Raw genomic sequence first — 26,624 nt, 5'->3', positions numbered from 1 at the left:
TATTGTGGTTATAGTTTAATGTATTATTCGACTGTTTAAACAAATGATAGGTAACATGTGTGATTTGCTAGATGTTTGTTTCATGAGCGACAGTACCTATGGTAATGGCAGCACACATAAAACATGCTAAAATATCACCAACGAAGAGGAATTGTAAGATTGTGGTCAGAGAACATAAAATTACCGCAGCAAAAATAAAAGCAGAACTCAACAATCACTTGTGGAATAATGTTTCGACAAAAACGGTACGGTGGAAGTTCCATAAAGTTAACATTCATAGAAAGGATGCGATTGGAAAGCCCTTTATAGAAAAGTGGTGCAACGATCATAAAACCTGAACACTTGATTATAGGAAGAATGTGGTATGGTCTGAGGAATAATTGTTTACATTTTTTCTTATAAACGGTCGTGTTTATGTATGGGGGAACTCCAAAGGAAGCCTGCCTCTTGCTATTTGTTATTTGGGCGCCAATATCGTGGTATTCAACTGGTCCTCTCATTCACATCCCTGAATGGATTGGATTGCTGAATATCTTGACATGTTCAATAATCAAGATTTTACATGACTAACATATTGCTGTCAAAATCAGCCATGTTGTAAGATGATAATACGCCCAGGTACATTCAACAAAGTTCAAACTTAGTTCGAGGAACATCATTTTCCATGACCAGCACCATAGCCAGACATCAACATAATTGAAACATCATGGGAAATTTTAGAACAGAAAGTAAGGAGTTGATCTCCATGTCCAACACCATTGAAGCATTTGGTGCATGTTTCGGTTGAAGAATGGGACAATATTATCTTGCAAATAAGTACAGGTACTCTAGGAATCTATTCCGCAATGAATTACAGTTGTTTTAAAGTAAATGGTAAACTTAATAAGTAAACTTAATGTTATGATATCATTACTAGATTTATAGTAATACCTTCAGCATTTTTGTTATTTTCATTTCCACGCTCTCTATTTTCCAAACCCAGCAGCGGATGAATGTCGCCCGGATACAACATGGGATGAGGGATGTTCCTAGACGGGACCACCGGAACGAAAGCCGAACTCTCCCGATGATGACTCATCGTAGACGATAGGGAGACCTGGGAACCAAGTATCTTCGATATTACTCGTTTTTATCGCACCTCTCGATTACCTTACCTGATGATAAGCTATTTGTCCTTCGTATCTGCTCCCGGACGAGGACCTATTCGAATTTCCTGGCGACGGCAACGGGAAGTCTCGTCTCGACAACGCCAGAGGGCGCTCCTCGGAAGCAGACGTGGTAGCGGTTTCAGGCATGACTACCTGAAAAAAAAACAGAATACAATAAACTCTGTCATTTTTTACCTACAGCGTATAATCGGCCATTTTGGAATTAACCGTTGATAGAGTCAAAACAAATAATCTAGAATATTTAGATTTTGTGATGTATCAACAAGTTTATAATAATTATAATTAAATTGTCGTATTATTCTTAGTGTTGTAACATACATTGCTTTTATAATATGGAGGAACAATTTTTCACCCCGATAACAAGAAGCAAACAATAAAATTATTTTTTTGCTCAAATAGAGACGTTACAAAAAGTATGAGAAAAATAATATACTATTGTACTAGAAGTAATATTAAAGGTAATTATGACGTTTATACACTTTTTGTTGTAACTAACCATCAGGGGTGTGAACTCCAATGGTAAGTAGTGGGGCAAAGTTTTGCTTAGTTCAATTATTGGCGGCGCTGACAACGTGAATTTGATTGGTTAGTTTAAAATCGTTATGTAGAAACCTGTAAGGAAGATACTTTGCTTTGATTGGTCTGCCATTTCGCCTGATTACTTTGTGACGTCACATTTATTGGCCAATAGTATTTAAATGAAAATCAAATATAATTTTTAAAATTAATTTATTAAAATAAAATCCTATACAAATATACATAAGTGTAAATAATATAAATATATATAAACAAAAAGCGAAAAAAAAAACAATTATGAACTCTGTTCTAGGCAAAATTAAAATATCTATAATTCTTGTATAAAGCCTTCCCATATTTGTTTAGTGTCATCAATTTTATGGAATCTATTAGAGTTCTAACTTATCTTGATATATTGAAGGTAAACTTTAAATCCTTCTCTGTTGATATTGCATTAACTTCATTAAACCAAAAATACAATCAAACGTCATAATAACTTTTAAAATTTGGTCTTGAAAATATTATGGATTAGACAGTTGAAACACTAAAAATTTATGTGTTTTTTTAAGATATTTAGATTTTAGAGTACTTAATCTGTAGAACTACTTAATATAGAATGTAGACAATATTGCATGTTGCCTTTTTTTCAGAAGTTTTGTTAAATAGCCTGAAATAAGACTAAAAAACAATATTAGATTCTTGTTTTTCTCAGAGCAATGTTCTCTGGAACTGAAAATATAGACTCAACTGGTGATTTAACAACCTCAGTCAGGTGGTACTAGATCTCCCGCTAAAAAGAATATAAGTTATCTAACATTATCTTCTTATTTTTATTGCAATAATTAAAGTTAGTAGTAATTTTATTACTAATAACATCTTCATAAGTAGGTTTTGATTTTCTGTAAACAAACAATATATAAACAGACATGTAGTTAGTAGTAGACAGATAATTTTATATTGTGGCAACCGCCACGACCCTTTAGGCCACAAGGAATTCATCAACAACAACTACAAAGGTTGACAACGCCGGTGGATTGATACCATGCAGTTCCAAGCTTTAAAGACGATCACGACGACGTCTCGTTCTCTTTTCTTTTCTCCATCCCTTTGTAATAGTATCACTTCCACAGCGCTACCGTACTTCCTCTACCTAATCTAATATCCTGTCAATTCTCCCGTCGACCACATGTATAATTTAATATTAAAAATAAACAGTATTTCTTCAACCAGTGTTTTCAGTTCTCGTGCAAATTCCTTCCAAAAATAGTAGTGAGTGTTCTGACAAATAATCGCAGCGGCAGTCACATATTTCGACCGACTGACCGACCCGACGAACATTCCTACAATATGTACCTGATAAAAACAATGTTGGATATGCATTTACCCTAATATCTGTTCGTGAAGGAATGGTAATTCTAAATTTTTCACTAAAATGTCCGTGACAGACACCATGACGTTGATATATTTGCATTTTGGTTTATCCATGTAACTTACTACTATTTACTTGATCAACCCATTTTTGGAAAGGAGCGAGATCATTCTTTGGGAAACGATGTCTAATTTCCGCAGTAGATTTTTACCCCGGTATACTACATCTTTTACTACACTGACGCATTGTCATCAATTTTTATATTATTACTCCATAATAATTAATGTAAAACAGAAAATATGCACAACGTAAAACGAAGATTTCTTGATCTATGCAAAAACACAACAAACCAAAACCTTCAAACAACAAACTAAAAAATGGACGCCCATAGAAAATGCTGACTTCACACAATTTGATCGACCAATCACGTTCCATGTTAGTGGCGGCACCAGGAATTTAAACTAGCAAATCACAATTTGCGATCGCAGCGCTACCTTTGATTGAACCAAACAAAACATTTCCCCAAGGTCGTCTATACCGTGAAATTTCTATTTATTCTATGCTAATCATCCATTCATTTTAGGTTAATAAAAGCTACATAGTCAGTTTAGTAGTCAATGCATTACTGAGGTTTATTCATCAAAAATAATAGCAAATAATGCAGCAACTGATAAAATTTAGACACTTACTTTAATCATGATATATATTAAAAAATAGAAAGAATTGCATGAGCAGATTCTTGAAGTTCTAAGATATTAATTTAAAAAATTTAAATAAAAAATGCGCATGTGCTAAACCGAAATTTCCTTCTGTTTACTACATCCTAAAAGAAACGAGGACATCAGTCGAAGATAATCGAATGAATGCATTTTCTTCCTCCGTCAGACCGACGACGTCCAGGTATAAGTTTAGTTCTCGATGTTGAGACGAGAGCGTGTGTTTGCTTATCTATTATGGAACCGTGTTTGTCGATGGATTTCTCGGAACGTGAAGAAACGGCCGATGTGTTTGTTTTAAACATAACTTTATAGTTTTCGTCAGTACCACCAGCCGGGCAAAAAAACGCTTATTTGTCCGAGCCAAACAGACTTGCACAACAGATGGACAAGGTACTTTCCTATAGTTTTACTTAGCACTTACATCTCGCCGTTCATCCGAGCGAACGATCCCACATGGTTCAAGAATTACGATGAATAATTAAATTACGTTTCTTGAAACGAGTATAAAATGCAAATTTTCGGTTTACGACCTTTTTATGAGGTGGTTTATGAATGACCGCGGAAATATTGGTATATGATAATCAAACAACATTAATTTTTCATTAAATTCAATGTTTTTGGCACCCAAACATTAAAATATCAGACATATCAAAAAATAATCCATATTTTTAACACCTAACTCTTTCTGGGGCCATATCTCCATTATTAGTAGTAAGTAAAAATATTATTTTTTGTACTGCTATCTCTGCTGGATGGTTAAGTAGCATATAGCGCTTCGGTAATGTAAAGTATCATAAGCTTGTTTAAGATAAAGTTTAGTAAACAAAAATATTTCCTCTGGAAAGAATAGCTGAACTAGAATAGCATCTTCTACTGTTTACAGCTAATTTTTAAACTTACTTTAAATACATAAAAAAACTAAAGATAATTATTCATAAAAAAAGTTCATATTTATTTTAAAAAATTACTTTGATAACTCTTGCTAAGAGCCAATTCCCACTGTTGGTAGTAAGTAAATATATTATTGAATGTACTACCTCTCTATTATATAGTTAAATAGTATATACCTCTTCTGAAAAGTAAAGCATTATAGCTTGTTGAAAATAACATTTAATAAAGAAAACAAACCTCTGGAACGAGTAGCTAAACCAGAATAGTACATTCTAATATTTTCTAAACTGACTTTTTATAAGCACAGAATGATACTTGTGTAACACTTTTTCATCACAAAAGAAATTATAAATAATTTTTCATAAGATAGTTCAGAATTATTTCAAAAAATTAGGCTGATAACTCTTGCTGGCAGCAGATCCCTATTGTTAGTAACTTTTTAGGTAGTTCAGTGCTATAGCCGCTTCAGTAACGTTGTTCAAAATAACATTTAATTGAACTGAATGGCAATGAATGAACCAGAATGGCATCTTTTAATGTTTTTAGGTCAATTTTAACATAAAAATGTAAAGAAAATTCTTCATAATAAGATTTATTCATAGATTAATTCAAAATATTATATTTTGAAAAAACGTAGATTATTTTTTCATTCCATCTAAATCTTTATTCATATTAAAAAATAAATAAATTTACTTATTAAATATAACACATGCTACAATAATACTTCAAACGTTAACACAGAAATATTACTATATAACATAATTAAAAAAGTCAATCCACTAATATGTAAAACGATCTTAATTCAGAAAAATTTATTCTTGCGTTTATTCCCTTTTTATTAGCGATTTAATTTACAGCAATTTACCAACCTTGATTATTTTTAACACCCAGACATTAAAAGGTAAAAGCCACAAAAGCAATGGGAACCCAATCCCTTAGTTACCTTAACAGGGCTTGGTTAATGAAACGCAGGTATAAACTTCTTAACTTTACTAGAGGGCCTTTCCCAATACGATGCTTTACAGAAACATTGTTTGGATGAAATATTAACTCTTACTTTCATGTCGCTATTTATGTTTCATTACGTCTTATTCAGTTTACTCAGGTTTATTTAAAGAAAGGTTGGTAGATAAAACATTAAGGAAACATTAATTATAAACATTTTTAAGCCTTAACAGTCCATAAAAAATGAGAAAACAGTAATAAAAATAATGCCCCTTGGGAGATATCAACAGCCGACTAGAACGCAAAACTAATATAAAATAATGTGTTAAAATTAATGATATTTATTGTAGTGTCAAGGTTTTCATATACATTCGACAAAATCTCTATATTTATTGTATTTTAAACAAATTGTAAAATGTATTAAATATATTACAAATACAATATTTTCCAATATTACCTTTTTGAAATTCCATTTTATTGAAGTAAAATTATAGATTCACAAATTTAGTGCTTAAAGTTTTCTATTAAAATAAATGATATAACACAGCCCAAGCAACGAAACTACATGCACAAGTGAATATAACTATCATACTATGATAAGGATAAAGCCACTCATTAAAAAAATATTCTATGAATTATCAGGTCCACAGAATCATCAGTGTTACAGAAAAGTCATTAGAATATAATGAAATTTGTTCTACACTACTTCTGGCTCAAAATTTTGATAAATAATTTTTGTCTTGAAGGTTTAAAACATAAGATTATACGTTTCTCCCTGACCAATATTCAAAAATTTTAGTCACATAACTGACCCATACTACCAAAATATCTTAAAAATACACTCAAATGTTAAGAAAAATTTATAAAACTCAAACTGAACTACAAAAAATGTACTGATTATTGAGTAAATATTCAGTCCTGTCCGTATTTAATAAACTTCTACTTTACCATCAAGTCTTGAAATCAGTGTGGATTTTTGGTATTTAACTCTGGAGTTGTTCCAGTCAAAAAAATAAAAATATTATACAAATATTGAAAAACAAGTTACTGCTAGATATTGTTGATACTCCATGATAAAATTCTAATAACAATCTGCATAAAGATATGAAGGTAGAAACTGTCGATAACGTTATCAAAGACTATGTCCAAAGACATTAACAGAGTCTCCATCAGCACGTCAATATTGTTATAAGTTCTCCACCACGTAGATAACGATGGTCTAGTCAAAAGATTAAAGAGAATAAAACTAATTGATCTAGTTCTGTGAAGTTATTAGTAAGTCAGTGTACATTAAAAACAAAGACTTAGTTAAAGCTAATAAGTACTTTGTAATTTTAAAACCGTATTAAGTTAGTTTGTTTTGTTATTAATTGCACGTTAATAGTATTCAGTAATATCTACTCCTTTTCTCTTTTAAAGTCAGTACGTGAAGGAACATATTCATCTCCGTCTTGCTTATACTACAGTTAGAACATAAGCTGTTATAAAATTAACCAATCCAAGTAGTTAACATATTTACGACCTTTCCTGTCTCACAGTTTATACAGGAAAGGATTCATACATCTTCGTCTCACATCACGAATTTAACAAAACAGTCGAACCGTGCATTTGACTGAAAATAGTAATTAATATTTGCGATTATCCACTGTTTTGCGATTATCTGCTGTTTCGGTTGTTTTCAGTTGATATTTCCCAACGCTACTTATTTTTATAACGAATAAAGAAGATATATGAACTATATGTATATCTATATAACTTATGACGAACAGGCTAAATATTTTTCGAGCAGAATTTAAGAATTTAAGAAATAATAACGACGACATTGACAAATATACAGAACGGCTTTATTGCACATAATAATTAAGCGCGACACCTTTCCTTCTATGCGAGACGATTAAAATTGCGATCGGAATACGCGATTATCTAAAAATGTCCATAACGCTTATTCTGAACGAGCCCGATAACGTCGAACCGACATCTCAATAAATAAATCACACAATCGTCCGTCTAAAATCAGCGTTTTGCCGCAAATAAAGCCATTTGCATATCGTTTCGCGACATCTATATGCGAAACTTATCGGTATTCGTGTTGTCTCTTCCCACATTCGGAACGCAACAGAAGTTAAAAACATTAATTTACAGTTACCGCTTCGATTTACTGCCGCACTACTGTTTAACGACGTCAGACACGTCGTCCATTAAAATACACTAACGACAAAAATAATAATTTTCGTGCATTCTTAAATAGATTCGTTAATTAATCATTCCGTTCAGAGCTTTACGACGGTATAATGCTAAGGTCGGAGAGCTTCTATTTTATGAAGGCACTTGCTAGTAATTTATATGTATAAAAATGAACTGCAGATTGTTGGTCTCGTTAAAACTAGAGAACAGCTAGACGGATGTGGTTAATTTCGATCAACAAAAACTTGTAGAAGTCCAGAGAAGGTTTATATAGCGAGAAAATATGGAATAATTGCGAAGAAAATATTAAAAACAACAATTTAGTTTTCCCTTATAAAGTGGAAACTCACTATCATCAATAGTGTCAAATATTTATAGTCTATTCAAAATAACAATGAACTCACGTCATCAAAATCTGATGTACTGCCTGTCGCAATATGTCGCAATTAGAATTAGACAATATACTCCTACTCATTTTATTATAGTTTTTTTTTGTTTTTATTAATCTCCTAGAATGTCAACAGTCTGCCCGTGGGGGCAATAAGTATTATTATATGATTTCAGACATGCAGTAGATTACTTCAGTAAGGTACAACTTATAATCTAAATCTTATTCTAGATACTATTCTAACTTATATTAAGGCATATCCTAACTTATTCTAAAAGCTATTCTAGCTTATTCTAGAGATTATTAAATCTCACTCTAATTGTCAGTCTATTAATCAGTTCGCATGGTAGTTTGCGTTTGAGCCTACGCACTTCACTATTATCATTTAACTGTTTGGCGAGTGCATTGGGATGCACTAATAGTCTTTCGGACACTCCGAATAATACTCGTTATGGATTCTACGCGGACATGACGCCGAATCAGTTTCTTGGCCACGTAATATGGGGGGCATCGATGATGACTCGCAACAATTTATTCTGGAACCGCTGGAGGATATCTATGTTAGATACTTCACACTTCAATACCATAGGTCCAAATGGGCTTCAGACTTATTGACTTATACAGCCTTATTATCTAATGATAATTTAGATTTATGCCCTATCAGCCAATTCATTTGATTTAGTTTAAGCCCAAGCTTTTTGCGTTTTGTCACTATATATTTTTTCCATGTCAAACGTCGATCGAAGTGCATTCCCACATATTTAACGTTGTCTGCTTACGGAAGTTCATGGTTATTCAGTTTGACTGAGGGACATGTTCATCTACAAAGGGTGAATGTCACATGGGTAGATTTTGTCTCATTTGTTTTGATACGCCACGTTTTCAACTACAATTCGATTTTGTTAACATGAAGTTGGAGGTTGCTTGTGGCTGATATTGGATCCTCGTGTGATGATCAAACCACTGTATCGTCAGCATATGTTGCAACAGTAGTGTTTTTTCAGGTCGGTAGGTGAGCTGTATACAATAAATATAATAATGGGCCAAGAGCATTTTTACTCCTCAATATTGCTGCTGATTTTACAGAAAATGTGTGTTAGTGTGTTGCAGCTGCACTGAATATTACTAATAACACGACCACTGAAATACTTCAAAGAATGAAAAATATAAACTTGGTTTCACTGAAAAAAAATCATCATATATATTGGGTGGAGAATCAAGGTCAGTTTGATGTCAGCCCTGTCAGAGATGAAATATATGAATTGCATAAAAACGGTCAGTCGTTTTTTCAATATAAACATAATTTATTACATTTATCACAGAGGATACTGTTAGTCTAGATAGTATCCATAGAAAGCTTAGATATATAGTTCTTTGAGGGACGTAGAACATCTCTGCAGTGTATCTTTAGCAATATAGAATTTAAATAGTGTAAAGATGATTTACAGATATTGCTTTTAAAATAAGACAATTTTTAAAAGCATATAATAAAATCACTAAGGACTTATTATTCCAATTTGTATATTTAGATGAGACATGGATATTTCAGAATGGAGCTAATATACCCAATTGCCAGTCATTATAAGATGATAATAAAAATAGTGTTAAGACAACAAAAGTTGATGAAGAAAGATTAATGTTGGAACAAAAATGGATTAGGGTATTATTCATGGCATTTGTTAATAAATCATTGCAAATATCATTGCTCGATCGATCTCGATCAGAAAGATTGAAGAAGGAATTGGTAAATGATGAAATTGTGAACAAATATTAGATAGATTTAAAATTAACAGCTTAGTTATTCAGTTGAATGAAACTTTCTGAATATAGGGTTATGATTCAATGCTGACAATTTCCAAAAGAGGATGATGAGAGTGGAAACAACTAAAAATGGGTATATAGTTAATATAATGATAACTATAACACATATAAATTAACAAAATCTTAAACAATTTAAGAAAAAAAATTGTCACTTACTAGGTCCTAGTATTGTCAATTACTACAAATTTATTTTATGAGCAATTGGAATGCGGAAATTGATAGCCGTTGTACGTTGTACACGCGACAGTGAAGCGATATATTGTCCAATAATTAGAGAAGTTTTTTCGATCGATATAGTCAAATGTTCAACATAGCATTGGATCTGATACTATCTGACTATCGTCATCAGATCTGAAAAAACACGTGAGCGCGCAAGGAGGTTGACTATTGTTATTGTCAGAGAGGATTCGTAAGATATATGGCAAGTTCAGATAGTCAAGTCCAAGAAAATGTATCAGCTTCAACAACCCAGTAGAATACAAAATTAATATAGATAGATTAAAAGATAAATTAAAATTGATTATTTTTTACTATTATTATTTTCTGCTCGCAATACATGCGAGGCAGAGTTAGTAAAGATTATGAATATCAATCTTAGAAGCAAGGATAATTAAAAACAATCTATGATTTAATTAATTATTCGAGTCACAATGTTACGACGGTAATTTGCCAAGGTCTAAGTGCTTCTAATAATTAAGACCTTCATTTTTAAAACCGATGAACTGACATGAAGAGACAATTTAATATATTGAAACAAAAAAATTTGGTTAGCAACTGAAGGAGATGTCAAAGCTTCGAACAGAAATTCTACAAAATTAAAATTTTGTTACTAAATAGAAATAAATAAATATCGAATGTAAACAAATGTTGATTGTATATGTGTCATAGAATAATTCTTTCGTAATATTTATAAGAATTTGTTTAAATATAACTAAAAACAACTTCATTTTCTAATATTTTCCATTTATAAATTTATATCGTTATAACCTGTTAAAAATCTATATTAATAATTCTGGCCAAATATTTCAAAATTGCTTCAATGCAGTTTTCTTTTGCTTTCAGTTGGCCTTTTATTACGTTCTTATCACGTAACAGAGACATATGTCAAATACTTAAACCTCAAAAAAAGCCATAAAAAAGAAAAGACAATATTAAAAGCATACGAAAAACCTTCTCTAGCAAGCAAGAGTGTAAATGATTGTTCCGTCTGTTAATTATTGGTTAAAAATCATCAGATTATAGACATTCTGGCACTTGAAATCATAATAGAGATAATAGATTATAAATATCCCGTGTAGAAGTAGATCTATCGTAAAAGTACACAACAATCAAAGGCTATTAAAACTTTTATTAGCACCATTGAGGAAACCAGAAGGTGGCAAAATATTTCTATTTATAGTTTCATAAAATTACCGCATTTTATAAACACATTTTATTAATACTCAAGCTATTTACACTTAAGCGACAACAAAAAAACCCGCTTGGTTCTTTCTATTTGTTTTTATCGACATTGGATATGACCAAAAAAAATGAACAAATAAAAAAGACGATATTGTTTTTCTAGCGAGCCAGCGCCATCTGTTCCTACCATCATACTCCGCATCGATAAACAAAGACAAAGATGTCGACTGTTTATGAGCCGTCACGTCTCCAATACTAATAAGACGACAGATTGAAGATGGACCGAAGCCCGAGACAAGTTTACAACCTCTGGAGACAGAGCCATTAAGAATGCCGCGTTAAAATTAGCATCTCGCCCTTTTCGTGGCTGCAATAAACATAGATAAGCTACCTGCGGAATTACTACCGACCACTGAACATAAATCGGCGGACGAAAGTTCTTCGGATATCATTTTAATGTCGTTATGGAACCCGTAATAGTAAGAAACCTCATAAAAATATATTTGTACCAATCATAGAAAACAAAATTTCTATTCGGTCATAACTAAACTTTTTTTTTTATTACTCTTCGTGAGTCCACAATCTGCCCTATTGGCAATAAGTATTTCTTCTGTTTATATTATATATACATGGCATGTAGAAAATCACTTCAATAAGCAATCTTCTGTATAAAATATTACCTTAATTAATTAGACTTATTCTAATGCTTATTCTAAACTCTACATATGTCCAGTAATCAGATCAGGTGGTGTTAAACGTTTTAGTCTACGCACTTCACTATCACGTCGCATATTTAGCTGATTAGCGAGTACATTGGGATGCACTGACACTCTTTCGAAGTACTTCACACAAACACGTTGGATTACATTCGTTATAGGTTCTAGAGGAATATCGCGTTGTATCACTTTATTTGAAATATAGTACGGAGCATCAACAATGGCACGCAACACCTTATTTTGGAACCGTTGAATGATGGATATATTAGATTTGCTAGCGGTACCCCATAGTTGAATTCCATATGTCCAAATGGGCTTGAGTATAGACTCATACAGCAATATCTTGTTATCTAATGATAACTTGGATTTGCGCCCAATGAGCCAATACATTTGATATAATTTTAGTCCTAGTTGTTTCCGTTTAGAGAGTATGTGCTTCTTCCAGGTTAGGCGTCGATCTAAATGCATACCAAGATATTTAACATGCTCTGCTTGGGGGAGTTGACGATGATTGATATTTACTGGTGGACATGGTCTTCTACGCAGGGTAAACGTTATATGCGTGGATTTTGATTCATTGGCTTTAATGCGCCATGTCTTCAACCATAATTGTATTTGATCCAGGTGGGTTTGTAGGTTTATTGATGCTGTGACTGGATCTTCATGGGATGCTAAGATTGCTGTATCGTCTGCATATGTTGCCACAGTAGTTATTTTTGTGGTGGGCAGATCAGCCGTATACAGAAGATACAGTACTGGACCCAGTACACTACCTTGCGGAACTCCTGAATATATGGGATTTAATTCGGTATGTTCATCGCCTTGATTTACAATAAAATATCTGTCAGTGAGATACGATTTAAAATGCCAAAAAAATAACTAAACTGAAAATCTTTAGGTACTTCTTTTCTCTGTGGGATTTCACAGGTTCTCCGAAGCTTTAATATGTAAAACGAAATAACCAGAACTAATTTTTAAAATTCAAATTCAACCACAAATGATGGTTACTCATTAGAAATTAGGACAGTTTTCATAACAAATGAATATATTGTTTTTGGTTTCCAGTAACTATGACACATTAGATATATACACATTAACATTCTAATATTGTTAAATGCGGTAAAATCAATAAAAACCTTTCAAACCAATCTTTTTAGATGATTAAATGACTAATATAATTATTCTATATTGTTATCATCATTTTTAATATATATGTTATGCATGAATAAAATATTCTTTTTAATAAAATCAAATTTATTTCACGAATAGGTCCAATTAAATGACGTCCGAACAAAAAAAAACGGACGAAAAATAATACCACATCGTAATATTGAGTACTATCGACACGTCAGTTGATGATTGATAAAGGAACTTTTACCATGCTATTAAACAGCCTTTCTAAGTTATAAAAACACATCTGTCGCTCTCTAAAAGATTGATCGTCATACTTTAAATATTACAAGAACAGTTCAATTCGATTTCAATAACTACGTATAAGTTGAAATTAATAAGATTCACGTATTAAACTGACGAATGAAAAAATCAGAAATAAAATATTGTAGTACTTATTTCGTTGTAGTAAGTTCAATCACATGGATATTAGTTTCATTACCACCAGAGATATCAATAAGCAGTAAGTAAACTAACCCTAGACCTAACTTGTCAACTTTTATTTTTGTGCTTGTCTGATATAATATTGATTTAACCAATGCCATAATGAAATTATTAACAATAATCTTATTTTTATAATGGCCACACAAATATTTTGTTGAAAGTATTATATGTTTGTTAATTTTACCCCAAAGTTTTCTTGGAGACATCAACAGGCAAGAAGAACACAAACCCTTTCTATATATTATCCAAAGTTGCTGTCCAAATATACGTCATAAATATGTTTAATGTATTGACTGTATTCATACATCCGTTTTAAAATAAGACAATATTTTCCTTCTCATTTTATACTAGTTAAAAAGAGATACAAGCGGATGACGATTTAAGATCAGCTTGATGTTAACACTATCAGCGATCAAATATATGAAATGTATAAAAACAATGAGTAGTTTTTACAATATAAAGATAATTTAGTAGAATTATTTCACAGGAAAATGTTAGTCTAAAGAGTATTGAAGATGTTTAATGGGTTAATTTAAACTTCCAGACATTGCTTTTAAAAGAATAAATTTTTAAGAGCATATAATAAAATTTAAAAGATCGCTTAAACTTATAAACTTACATTTAGTAATAATTTATTACAGATATATTGTGCTTCATGCTGAAATCAGGAATGGTTATTAACACCTTCAGTTTCGATGATCTCGATCAGACACATTGAAGAAGAAGTTGAGAAATGATGGAATCGTTAACAGACATTCGGTAGATTGGAAATGACCAGTTTAGTTATTCATTTCAAAACACACTTTCACAACCAAACTTTCTGAATATGGGATTATGATTCAATGCTGATTATTCTCAAGACAGGGTGATGAGAGTAGAAACAACTAAAGGTGTGTATATAATTAATATACGATAATTGTAGAAAATCTTATCCTAGGGCTGTGAAAGATTTATGTTCGTTAGATATGTGTGTAGCTGTTTTGCAGATACTACTTTTATTAAGAATGGTGTACACAGGTAGTAACAGAAGAAATAAAAAATACAGTGCCAAAATGACTTGTGAAGGAAACACTTCATCGAAGGAAACTGGAACTAAACGTAAGAAGGACATATTTACCCTCTAATAAGAGTAAAATACATTACTTAGATATATAATTCTTAATTATGTATATTAGGCCTCCAGAGACAGGACATAAAAAATGCGCCTAGAGTTCCACCTCATGGGCGGTCTGGAAAAGAGTTAAATGTAAATATAATAAAACAATTCTAACTTATGAACATTGCGACGTTTTGACGTCATAAATTTAGATGACATATGTTCACACCAACTTTGGACAAACTATATAATGATGACATATAAATTCGGATTGATCACGTTATAGAATAGAATTTCCGATTAGTCATCGTGTGAAAAGTAAGTGTTTTACATAAATACAGTGCACGAAAAGTATAAGGATTGTTTCAAACAAACCGACAAAGAAACAATTCGGTGGGTTATACCTGGTTGGAATACATAACATCTTTATTCGGTAATTATCAGATTTAGTTTTGTACGTGAGAGCAATTTTAACCGATGCGTTTGTTTCAGAACTTGGTTTTCGTCGTTTTCACGCTACTCTGACGTCATCTTCATAACGCCATATATATGGGTAAACCCTATTAAAATATTAGATAAGGTTCATCAACGATCCCATTTCAGTTTAATAAAAATGATATCAGCGTTAGGAGGATGTGAAAAATATGTAGTGCATATATAATCAGCAATGAAAACCACATCCTATCTAAACCGAAGACAGAAACAGTTGCTTTCGATAATATGATACATGGAAACCATATCATGCTGATATCAAACTTCAACCATAGCTTACCAGTTATATTTACTTTTGGATTAGCTACGAGTGACGCAATAAAAGCGATTAGGAAGTGTGTTTCTAAGTATACATTAAAAATCATCGTGGTCCGGAGATTCGTCTACTTTCGGAACTATTCGTATATTCGTCGGCCCAATCTACTCGCCGCAAGCCGAAATGCTAAAAGTCGATGTTGCCAAATTTACAGCTAGGCTATTTGCTTTATGGATGTATTTTATTTTAGAAAAATAATATATTTAACAAGCCTTTCTGTATTTTTTTTTGTATTTAGTACAATACATAGTCTTGCTCTTAGATTTGGCAACACTGCATGGTATTACAATCCAAGCACTTCTCAAAAGAAATGGCGATGTAAGGTATTGCTTTAACTAAACGTTGGGCATTTATTTGTTTAACTATTAAAGCGTTTGATATGGCATTTTTAAAGTTATATTGTGATGTTCCTTTTTACTTCAAAAGAAGGCCTTTTAGTTAAACATTTCAGCGTTATAACAGGATCACAAATATGGATAGTCTAAGGTAGGTTTAGTTTCAGTTATTACAAATAGGGTAAATTAATTAAATGACTTAAATTTTGCAGTGAAAGTAAATTAATATGTCTAGTTCGTAATATGACATACTTGGAAGCAAGAGAAAGAAAGATTTCACCATGAGCTTGCTGCACAGTTAAAGCCGATAGCAAGAAGGATCATCTGCCCTCTCTGCGTCTTCGATTTATTGATCTTGGTATCCATACATACTGAATTTCGGCAGCATCTTTGTCGGATCCATAATATAGATGTTAAATAATTTAATCTATATTTTCAGAATTTGTAAGGCTTTGAAAGTTGGAAGCCACAGGACGATAAAGAAAAAAAAATGTTGCTTAAAGAATTTCATTTCAATGCTCAGAAAACAAGAAGTCAAGAAGCTTATAGACCACTGTATAAGGAGTTATCATCAAGGTAGAATTTTTCATAAACCTATCGATATGATTATTATCTTACGAATGATTTTTAGGTAGGGTACTATAAGTCAAGAAGGTTTACAGGCAAAACTTTAATTTGAGTGTGCCTATATAAGTTTTTCGTTTTGTTAAGAATGTTATAAGACTCAATATCGAAGCAGATACAAGTGCCAATATGAATCACAGAATAATATTCGACAATTGAATTTTGACAAGGTAATAGGGAATTATATATTTAAGTAATTTCAATCAATCGCTCAGTTTATAGGCTTTGCGGAAGTGAAGGAAAATATTGCAACCATTAATCCTGAAAAGGTAGCTAGTTAGAAAAGGATTGTACTTGCTACAGCTGTATGATTTGTTGATAAGGAAAAGTAATCTACCAAAATAAAGAAGAAAAAAGCAGGCCTAAGCAGAAATAAAAGAAAATAGTTGAAAGTTATTTAGTAATTAGTGTGAGAAGTATAAAGGACTGTGTCTACAAGAAAGTTGCTAATTTTATTTGTGTAACAAATATGTGGTAATTTAGTAAATAGTTTATGGCATAGTTAAGGTTCATTGTTTTATATCCTCTAATTTATACTTTAAAATTAATACTAAATTTAAAAATATATCACTACATAGTATAAAACAAAGTCGCCTTTTCTGTCCCTATATCCCTATGTGCGCTTAAATCTTTAAAACTACGCAACGGATTTTGATGCGGTTTTTTTCAATAGATAGAGTGATTCAAGAGGAAGGTTTATATGTATAATACATGCATAATATACTAAGGCAACATTGCTAATTTTGGAGGTTTCTAACGTGATGTCGTAAATTAACCTATTTTTATTTATTTAGCAATTAGCAAAAACGCTGCCTAACCCTACGAGTTATATCAAATTAATGTACTACAGTATTGTACACCATAAAAAGGTCTACAAAAAAGTCCGCGATGATATATGTTTATCTTTTAGGGATAACCCACATTAACCATTTTTATTATTTACTTTTTACGTGAGAAAATGGCTTATTTACGAAGCTATTTTAAGCAATACGGCATTAATCCTTATCGAATTAAGTACCTTAAATACAGTGTGCAATTAATATAGATAAATATGGTTACTTACAGCATGTAAATAAACAAATATTTTCAGAGATATTACAAATTTAAAATTTGCGTTTAAAAATGTGTAATGTAATAGAAATTGTATGAATTTAGATATTCCAAAGATAGCAGGAAATCTTCATAGTAAGTATAGGGGAAGAGGAATTGTTTTACTCCAAATTTAATGCGTGCAGGCCAAGGGCAGTAATGAATGAACCAAAAATACTGGATCGATTTTAATCATGTTTTCATTGAGTGACATAGGCATATATATTTTATGCCCGTGCAAAGTCGGAGCGGGCCGCTATGTTTTTATATACAACGTTCCTATTTTTTCTGTAGTGTATTTAATTTAGTATCAGCATTGCACCCGTGCGAAGCCGGGGCGGGTCGCTAGTAAATAAATATAATATATAGATTTAGTATTATTCTGTATTTTTCTTTTTACCTCTAAATATTTCGTAAATTAATGTCATGTTCTTACGGTTTTTTTAAAGTCATTTTTACTATATATACATATGTATGGTATATATAGCTTAATATAAAACTTATGAACATTATCTTTTATTTTAATAACTAATACAGAGTATATTCTACGCCTCGGAGACTAACAATATGCCGATATCAGAAGTTTGGTTATAGATAAGACACAACCCTACTCATGACGTCCCAAGCAATACTGAGAATATTAAAATATTTCTAACACTGGGGACGCACGCGGCAACGCAGTATAGTCAATCTACCGGGCCACGATGATTTTTAATGTATCCTGTGTTTCTATTGTGTCGTTACATTCACAATATTTACATCATTTAACATCTTATGAAGAATCAAAGGATAACCAATCTTATTGTCCATCGCTAGTCGCTACGTTTCTCCTTTTTCAGGCAATATATGGATTCCATTTCGAAAAAATGATATATCTTTTGGTATCTTCATAATAAATATCTCGCTACTCAGACAGGTCAAGACTCATATATCGGAACTAATAGATATCAGAAGGAAAAGGGTCTGGATCTTCTTTTCTTTTTTATGTAAATTGAAGTGAAAGTGTAAACCTTTCCGCAAATGCGATTTATTCGCCACAAATTCTGATATTTTAAACGGCCTGATATATTCCAGTTCACTTGACGTATTGCGAAAACTACTATAAATAGAATATTTATTTGATTTCCAAGAAGTAATAATAAGTCGTACGACTACTTGCAACCGAAAAGCTGCCACAACCTTACCGAATACGATTTCCTGATGCGGACTAGGCTGGGCTCAGATTTCGGTTGAACGTTTTAGTGCAAAAGAATTACCAATTAGTCAGCACACGAAAAGAAAAAAAACTTTAGTCGACATTAATACCGCGACTGTACATGGACATTACGGAATTAAATTATTTCTACCCACAAAAGAATAATTCAACGTTTTTTTTTTGTCATATGGTTCCTGACTTGAAAGACTTATTAGCGTTTTTTTTCGATAATATAAAGATATAGGACACAAGAGACACATTTAAATTAGTGTAATATGTATATTTGTCTTGAACCAAATTTTTATTTTTTTATTTTTGATTTTGATTGTGAATCAAGTTATAAAAACTAAACTGATGTAAAGTAATAGATGTATCCTCGTGACTTAACCATTCTGGTGTATATTTATTTAATGTTTTAATGAATATGCCATTCTAACATAAACTGATATTGTTGTGATAAAACTATTTAAAACAAGAAAATACCTAGGATTGTAAGCACAGTATAATTCTATATATAAAATATCATAAAGTAAAGCAAAAACTAAAGTAAAAATGTTTATGAGTAATATGTACATTTAGATTCCAGTAGCTTGCAGATAACAGATGCATTTTTAGCTGAATCATCGATATTTATATATTAATAATCTCTATATTCTTCGAACTCTGATCATCTGATATATAACCTCTTTGTTAATGGTGTTTGTATTCTTGTATTGTATTATTCCACACGAAATATTGATTATGCTATATTTTTCAAATCTTACATACAGTTTATTACAGCGATTTTGAATGAAAACTATAAAATATGTTTCAAAAGATAATTTTTTGTTTTTTTTACATTTCACAGTTTTTAGGTTTCATCCTGTCCATCTCTGTTGTATTTCTGACTCTTCAGAGGTATTTTATTTTTACTTTTTGGATCTTATATTTATTTCTCTTTGATATAACCCACGTTTCTCAACAGAATGTAAAAAAAACTGTCTGTAATTTACGTGTACCAAGTTCTAAGTTCCATTTTTGTTCCGCTTTATATTTCGCTTTTATTCGCTATTTATAGTAAACTGTAAATTAATAGTTTATCCAGTTCTGGAATTCATTTCCGTCTACACTTAATAATAACGAATATGTTACGGAATGATTTATTAGTTGATACTTAAAAAAAAGCCAGTCCTAATAAGTCCTAATCAATAGACGAAGTAATAGAAACGAAACTTTTAAACTATAACAGTTCTTTTTGTTATATGTAGTAATTTATATTGAAAAAATAATTACCAAAACATGTTAAAATAAATAAGCAATATAACAGTGTTGAGCAAAATTCATCTTAACATGTTGACTATTTCTTGTTAACGCTTGTTAAAGATAAATCAACTCAACGATATACGACTACAATCTACAACATTATAAAACAGAAGCAAACCCAAAAAAAGCGAACACAGCCACCAAAAAAAAACAAGCTACCTGCTTCAAGCTGCAAACGACATATATTATAACGTCCGACTGAATAATATATTATAACGATATTATCTAGAAGAGACAAATACGGATATAACTTTAATATAGAATATAAAAAAACTAATGATGGACTTATAGATAATATTGTAATTATTCAGCTTTCTAAATGTCATAGTTGAATAGCATCATTTCTGTATTGTATCTATTAAAATAATCGAGTTGTTGAAAAATATCATTAATTACGATCCGTACGAGTTATTGTGTAAATTATCATTGTCATGAAGCAATAACTAAAGTACATTTAATGTTAATACCCGATGTCGAGAAATTCATTGTTCAGCGTCTTTAATATCGTGAAATATTATATTTGAACATAAATATATTAATGCTCATTTCGTTCTTGTTTATTGTAGTAGTTTAGCGTCAATAATCAATATTTCATTAATAATCTTGTCGTTTTTATTTGAATTTTAATAATAAAATATTTTTAAGAAAAAAATGAACCGAAACTCACTAAAAATTAAAAAATATTCAAACTTTGATTTTAATATAAAAAAACATTCTAAAATAAAATATATATATAATAACCGTTGTAATAACTAACTAAAAATTAACGAAAGCGTTATTTAACTTATCTACTACACGTATATTATGTTCTAGTATATACTCACAATTTAGCTTAATACCTACGTTAACCTATTTATATATTTACAATATTATTTTAACTATAAAAAGCTACTGACCCCGCTGGGAATCGAACCCATGACCTCCGTTAGGGAGCTAAACCCTTTAAGTGTTACAACATAAAACCAGTTGTGTACAATATTTCTACGTGATAATATATATGGTATAATTTGTATTTAAAAAGCAAATTGAATGGCTTTTACACTGAACGACTTCCGATATTTCGTCGCATCATCTCAGTAATAATTTTATACACTAATATCTGATTATTCTAAATAAAAAATATGTGAAAACATTGTATATATATATATATATATATATATATATATATATATATATATACAGCCGAACATAGAACCTCCTCCTTTTTCGAAGTTTCGGTTAAAAAATCGGGATATATTTGTGAGTACATTAGGATTACTTTTGCACAAAAAGAACATACTACGATAAATACTATGGAAATCTTGCACAATAAATGTTAATGGTTAAAAAGTAGTTTACTAAGATCTATGGTGGTTGTCATGTCAGAAATCGTCTATAGAATCCATGGAATGATATTGGATGATTGGAGAATGAAAGTATGCATGAAGCTGTAATAAAATAGTGAGTAAAACAATCACTGGCGAATATTATTCAGAGCTGTTAGATACATTTAATATTGTTTTGAAGCAAAAACGGTCGCATTTTGTGAAGAAAAAAAGTGTTCGAACAATACAATATACAATACACTAAAGACGATACAGTTCACCTGTGTATAGGTACTCTTGCAAGAATCCTGTTATACTATCCAGCTCATTCTCCAGATTTAACCCCATGTGATAATTTTCTATTTCCAAATCTGAATAAATAACCAGATAAGAAGCATAAAAAAGGAATTTTCTTTCAAAAATGTTGGGTAAGAAACGAAAACTGATATCTGTCTTGAAATATATACAGGATTGGGCTGTATTTTTACTCTTGCAAGAATCCTGTTATACTATCCAGCTCATTCTCCAGATTTAACCCCATGTGATAATTTTCTATTTCCAAATCTGAATAAATAACCAGATTAGAAGCATAAAAAAGGAATTTTCTTTCAAAAATGTTGGGTAAGAAACAAAAACTGATATCTGTCTTGAAATATATACAGGATTGGGCTGTATTTTTACTCTTGCAAGAATCCTGTTATACTATCCAGCTCATTCTCCAGATTTAACCCCATGTGATAATTTTCTATTTCCAAATCTGAATAAATAACCAGATTAGAAGCATAAAATAGGAATTTTCTTTCAAAAATGTTGGGTAAGAAACAAAAACTGATATCTGTCTTGAAATATATACAGGATTGGGGTGTATTTTTACTCTTGCAAGAATCCTGTTATATTATCCAGCTCATTCTCCAGATTTAACCCCATGTGATAATTTTCTATTTCCAAATCTGAATAAATAACCAGATAAGAAGCATAAAAAAGGAATTTTCTTTCAAAAATGTTGGGTAAGAAACAAAAACTGATATCTGTCTTGAAATATATACAGGATTGGGCTGTATTTTTACTCTTGCAAGAATCCTGTTATACTATCCAGCTCATTCTCCAGATTTAACCCCATGTGATAATTTTCTATTTCCAAATCTGAATAAATAACCAGATAAGAAGCATATATAAGGAATTTTCTTTCAAAAATGTTGGGTAAGAAACAAAAACTGATATCTGTCTTGAAATATATACAGGATTGGGGTGTATTTTTACTCTTGCAAGAATCCTGTTATACTATCCAGCTCATTCTCCAGATTTAACCCCATGTGATAATTTTTTATTTCCAAATCTGAATAAATAACCAGATAAGAAGCATAAAAAAGGAATTTTCTTTCAAAAATGTTGGGTAAGAAACAAAAACTGATATCTGTCTTGAAATATATACAGGATTGGGGTGTATTTTTACTCTTGCAAGAATCCTGTTATACTATCCAGCTCATTCTCCAGATTTAACCCCATGTGATAATTTTCTATTTCCAAATCTGAATAAATAACCAGATAAGAAGCATAAAAAAGGAATTTTCTTTCAAAAATGTTGGGTAAGAAACAAAAACTGATATCTGTCTTGAAATATATACAGGATTGGGCTGTATTTTTATTACTTACAATTAAATACGTATTGAAATACAAATACATATGTGGTATTTGTTATTCAAATGCTTCTTAAAAATTTAATTTGCAATTGGTATTTCAAGTCCTGACGCTTTTTTTAGTTAGTATTTCAATTAGTATTACAAATCTGCTGAGGTTATAAAATACTGTCTAGGACATCAATAAATATGCTCCACGAGATGAAACTCTCCTTACGCATATAAGCTAGAGTACAGCTTATGACATGTAAATCAAAATTAATTTCTTTGATATATTAGTAAGACTACCACTTTTTCAGCCGTAGAACTAGACTACTTGGAGGAATATATTGAAATAGTGGAACTAATTGCTACAGGTTTAGTTTGGGTTCTATATACTAATAACTGATGCTATAGCAAACTTCTGCCTATCTGTAAGCACCACATTAGATCGATTGCAGGATTGCAATTTTAAGTAATTTACTCTTATTGTATCTCAACAAAAAGAGCGCTTAGAAAGAAGATTAGATACGTTTTTAGACTATCGTCTGAAGTAAATATAGCCGTATTGGCATTACGCTACTACCCAGGTTACAAATTGCGCTAGTTCCTAGAAAACATGACAGTAGATGAGCTACAGAAAATATAGAACTTTCAATTTAGGCCTAATTCTGTCAAGATATTTATTTCCTTCAGTTGAATCTTCTCCAAGTAATACTACTATTATGTTTAGCCAATTATTATGTTCTCCTGGAAGGAGAATGTACCGTGTCCTCTAACTAATTATATAAACTTCGGAATCTTACGAGATAACATTCAGGACACGACATTACAAATGGCGACCGATACATTTTGAAATTTTCTAAGATTAACATCGAACTCTTTACAGATCATTCGAGTTCGTTCTTCGGGTTTCGTAATCTGTCTTATCTCGACGGATAGAAGCCGGTTGGTCTACGACACGGATTCGTGACGTAATAATTCGCTTTAATCTCTCAGATCATTCCTAATAAGTCAAAGCGTTCGCGGAAAATAAAATGCGGTATCTCGTCCGCTCATATGCGAATCACGAAGGCGAGTTCTTCGTCGCAGTCCTCATTTTTTGTTCTGCTTCGTTTTTATTATATGTAAACGAGGAAATTTCCATTGTCCTAGTCGACCGCGGATTTACAACGACGGTACGGTTCGTTCGGTTAAAAGCGCGAGATCGGTCGTTGCGATATCGAGGTGAAATGGATATGATACGACGGAGATATGGCAGCGTCCATGGGGTAGGGTACCCTTTTGTTGCAGGACATTGAACGTATTCGGGTTTTTGGAACGTATGAATGGATGCGTGTGGCTTTGTTGCCGGTTTTCTGCGAGCATAACACGCTTCAGTAAGAATTTATGATTGTAACATGATTTATTTTCATTTATTTTGATAAGATTATACCCTTCAATCGAACAATATTGTCCATAAGAGATAATGAATAAATAATTTACATTTTCTACTTTTATATATCAGGTTTTTAAATTAATTTTAAAGAATTCACAAAAGATGGTGTTACCGTGCATTAAGCTGTAGCGACCGCTACAACCCTTTAAGCCATCACGTATACATCTACATCAAATCCAAAGGTTGGCAACGCTAGTGGATTAGTACCGTGCGGTTCCCGGCTATAAAATAACATTACAACGACGTCTCGCTCTCTCTTCTTTTTCTCTACCCCTCATAACAGTACCACGGTCGACCACATGTATCATTTAACATCGAAATAAACAAGTTTTTATGCAACCAGTGTTTTCAGGTCCCGTGCGAATTCCTTCCACAAAATAATAGTGTTCGGATAAACAATCGTATTGACTGAACTATCCTACAGATCTCATCGGGTAGATTTGTGATCAACTTCATGTTGCAGCTTGAATACGTGTTTACGTGACCAGACAAAAGGACTGCATCTCATTTTTATTAGTGTTTAAAATAATTTCATCTTATTTTACAACAGTCCTTTTGAAATTCATTTATAGTATTTATAGTAAAAAACTAGTGCTAAAATAACGTAAGTGAAAAATGAAGTGCGTGAAATAAACAATGTATTTATTTTATTTTTTTTATCCTCTGGAAGTAAATTAAATAAAATATTAAAAATTAAAAAATGGCAAACAATAGCGATTCAACCAAATCACCTGCACACTTTGATATAAGATTAGAACAAACAGCAATAACGCAAACTCCACCATCAGAATGGACTACAGTCGTTAACAAAAAACGATTGAGAAGTCCAGAAGAAGAAATCGCGAGGAAACAAACAAGAATCAGTGACTATTGGTTGCAGAAACCGATAGAGACAAAAAACAGTTTTAGCAACCTGTCGGAAGAAATTGAAGAGAACATACAACCAAGCCCTGAAAAAGTTGTTCCCAAAACCACCACCAATAACAGTCTATAAGGTAGGAATAATAAAAAACATCCATGATTTATTAAAAACCATTACTACGAACTACACAATTAAAACAGTGAGCTATGAAACAATTAAAATCCAATTGTTCGAAGCGGATCACTTTAAAGTTCTTATAAAAGAATTAGATGAAAGAAACACCCAATACCATACATTCAGGCCAAAATCCGAGAGAACATTTAAATTCGTATTAAAAGGATTACATCACGGGACGGACTTTAACACCATCAAGGTAGCACTAGCTGAAAAAGGCCACGAGGTCGTAAATATTCACAATATACGACATCACACGACAAAAAAACCTCTGCCTATGTTTTATATAGACATAAAACCTAATGGAAACAATAAGGCGGTGTATGAAATCACCAAATTGGAAAATAATATTATTAAATGCGAACCACCACATATAAAAAGAATTATACCACAATGCACAAGGTGTCAAGCGCACGGGCACACGAAGACTTACTGTCGCAAATCATATAGATGCGTAAAATGTGCAGGAGAACATAAGACAGGAGATTGTACTCGTAAAGTTCGCGATGAAAAAGTGAAATGTGTTAACTGTAACGGAAATCATCCAGCGAACTACAAGGGTTGCGCAGTTCACAAGCAACTACAGCAGAAACTCTATCCTGCCTTAAGGGAAAAAAGGCATCAACAAAAACAATCCACTACTGCCAATCTACCCACCAGAACAAGTCAACCAGACATAACTTATGCCCAAATAGTTGAAAATGGTTCAGCACAAAAACGAGAGACAATATCTCAACCTACTGAAACTAGCAACATCTCAAGATTAGAAAATATGATGGCCAAACTAATGGATCAAATGAGTACGATGCTTGGTCTACTCACAACCGTCGTAAGCAAACTTGCCTAATGCCTGAAACCAATAGCTACAAAATCGCCGTCTGGAATGCCAATGGGCTCCAACAACACGCCAGGGAACTAAAAATGTTCGTAATTGAACAAAATATTGACGTTATGATGGTTTCCGAAACACACTTTACGGACAAAAATTATTTGAAAGTTCCTAAATATAAGCTTTATCATACAAATCACCCTGATGATAAAGCACATG

General features: G+C 31.8%; 1 protein-coding gene across 4 annotated transcripts in view; it reads right to left on the bottom strand.

The window, feature by feature from the left end:
• LOC143194722 (uncharacterized) overlaps positions 1–26,624 on the bottom strand; it is a 137,683-nt gene that overhangs the window by 81,340 nt on the left and 29,719 nt on the right. For all 4 annotated transcript variants that reach the window (XM_076401393.1, XM_076401375.1, XM_076401384.1 and 1 more), the window contains exons 2-3: positions 1,155–1,301; positions 931–1,096 (exon numbers count right to left, since the gene is read on the bottom strand). In XM_076401393.1, the coding sequence (XP_076257508.1) occupies positions 931–1,096; positions 1,155–1,295 (307 nt within the window). In that variant the 5' untranslated portion in view covers positions 1,296–1,301. The remainder of the gene's footprint in view (positions 1–930; positions 1,097–1,154; positions 1,302–26,624) is intronic.

The sequence above is a fragment of the Rhynchophorus ferrugineus genome, unplaced genomic scaffold, assembly GCF_030347505.1.
Source record: "Rhynchophorus ferrugineus isolate W39M unplaced genomic scaffold, kcgeb_rfMv2 rfM1, whole genome shotgun sequence".
Lineage (NCBI taxonomy): Eukaryota > Metazoa > Arthropoda > Insecta > Coleoptera > Curculionidae > Rhynchophorus > Rhynchophorus ferrugineus.
The sequence above is the reverse complement of the archived record's forward strand: the minus strand, read 5'-3'. Positions and strand labels throughout refer to the sequence as shown.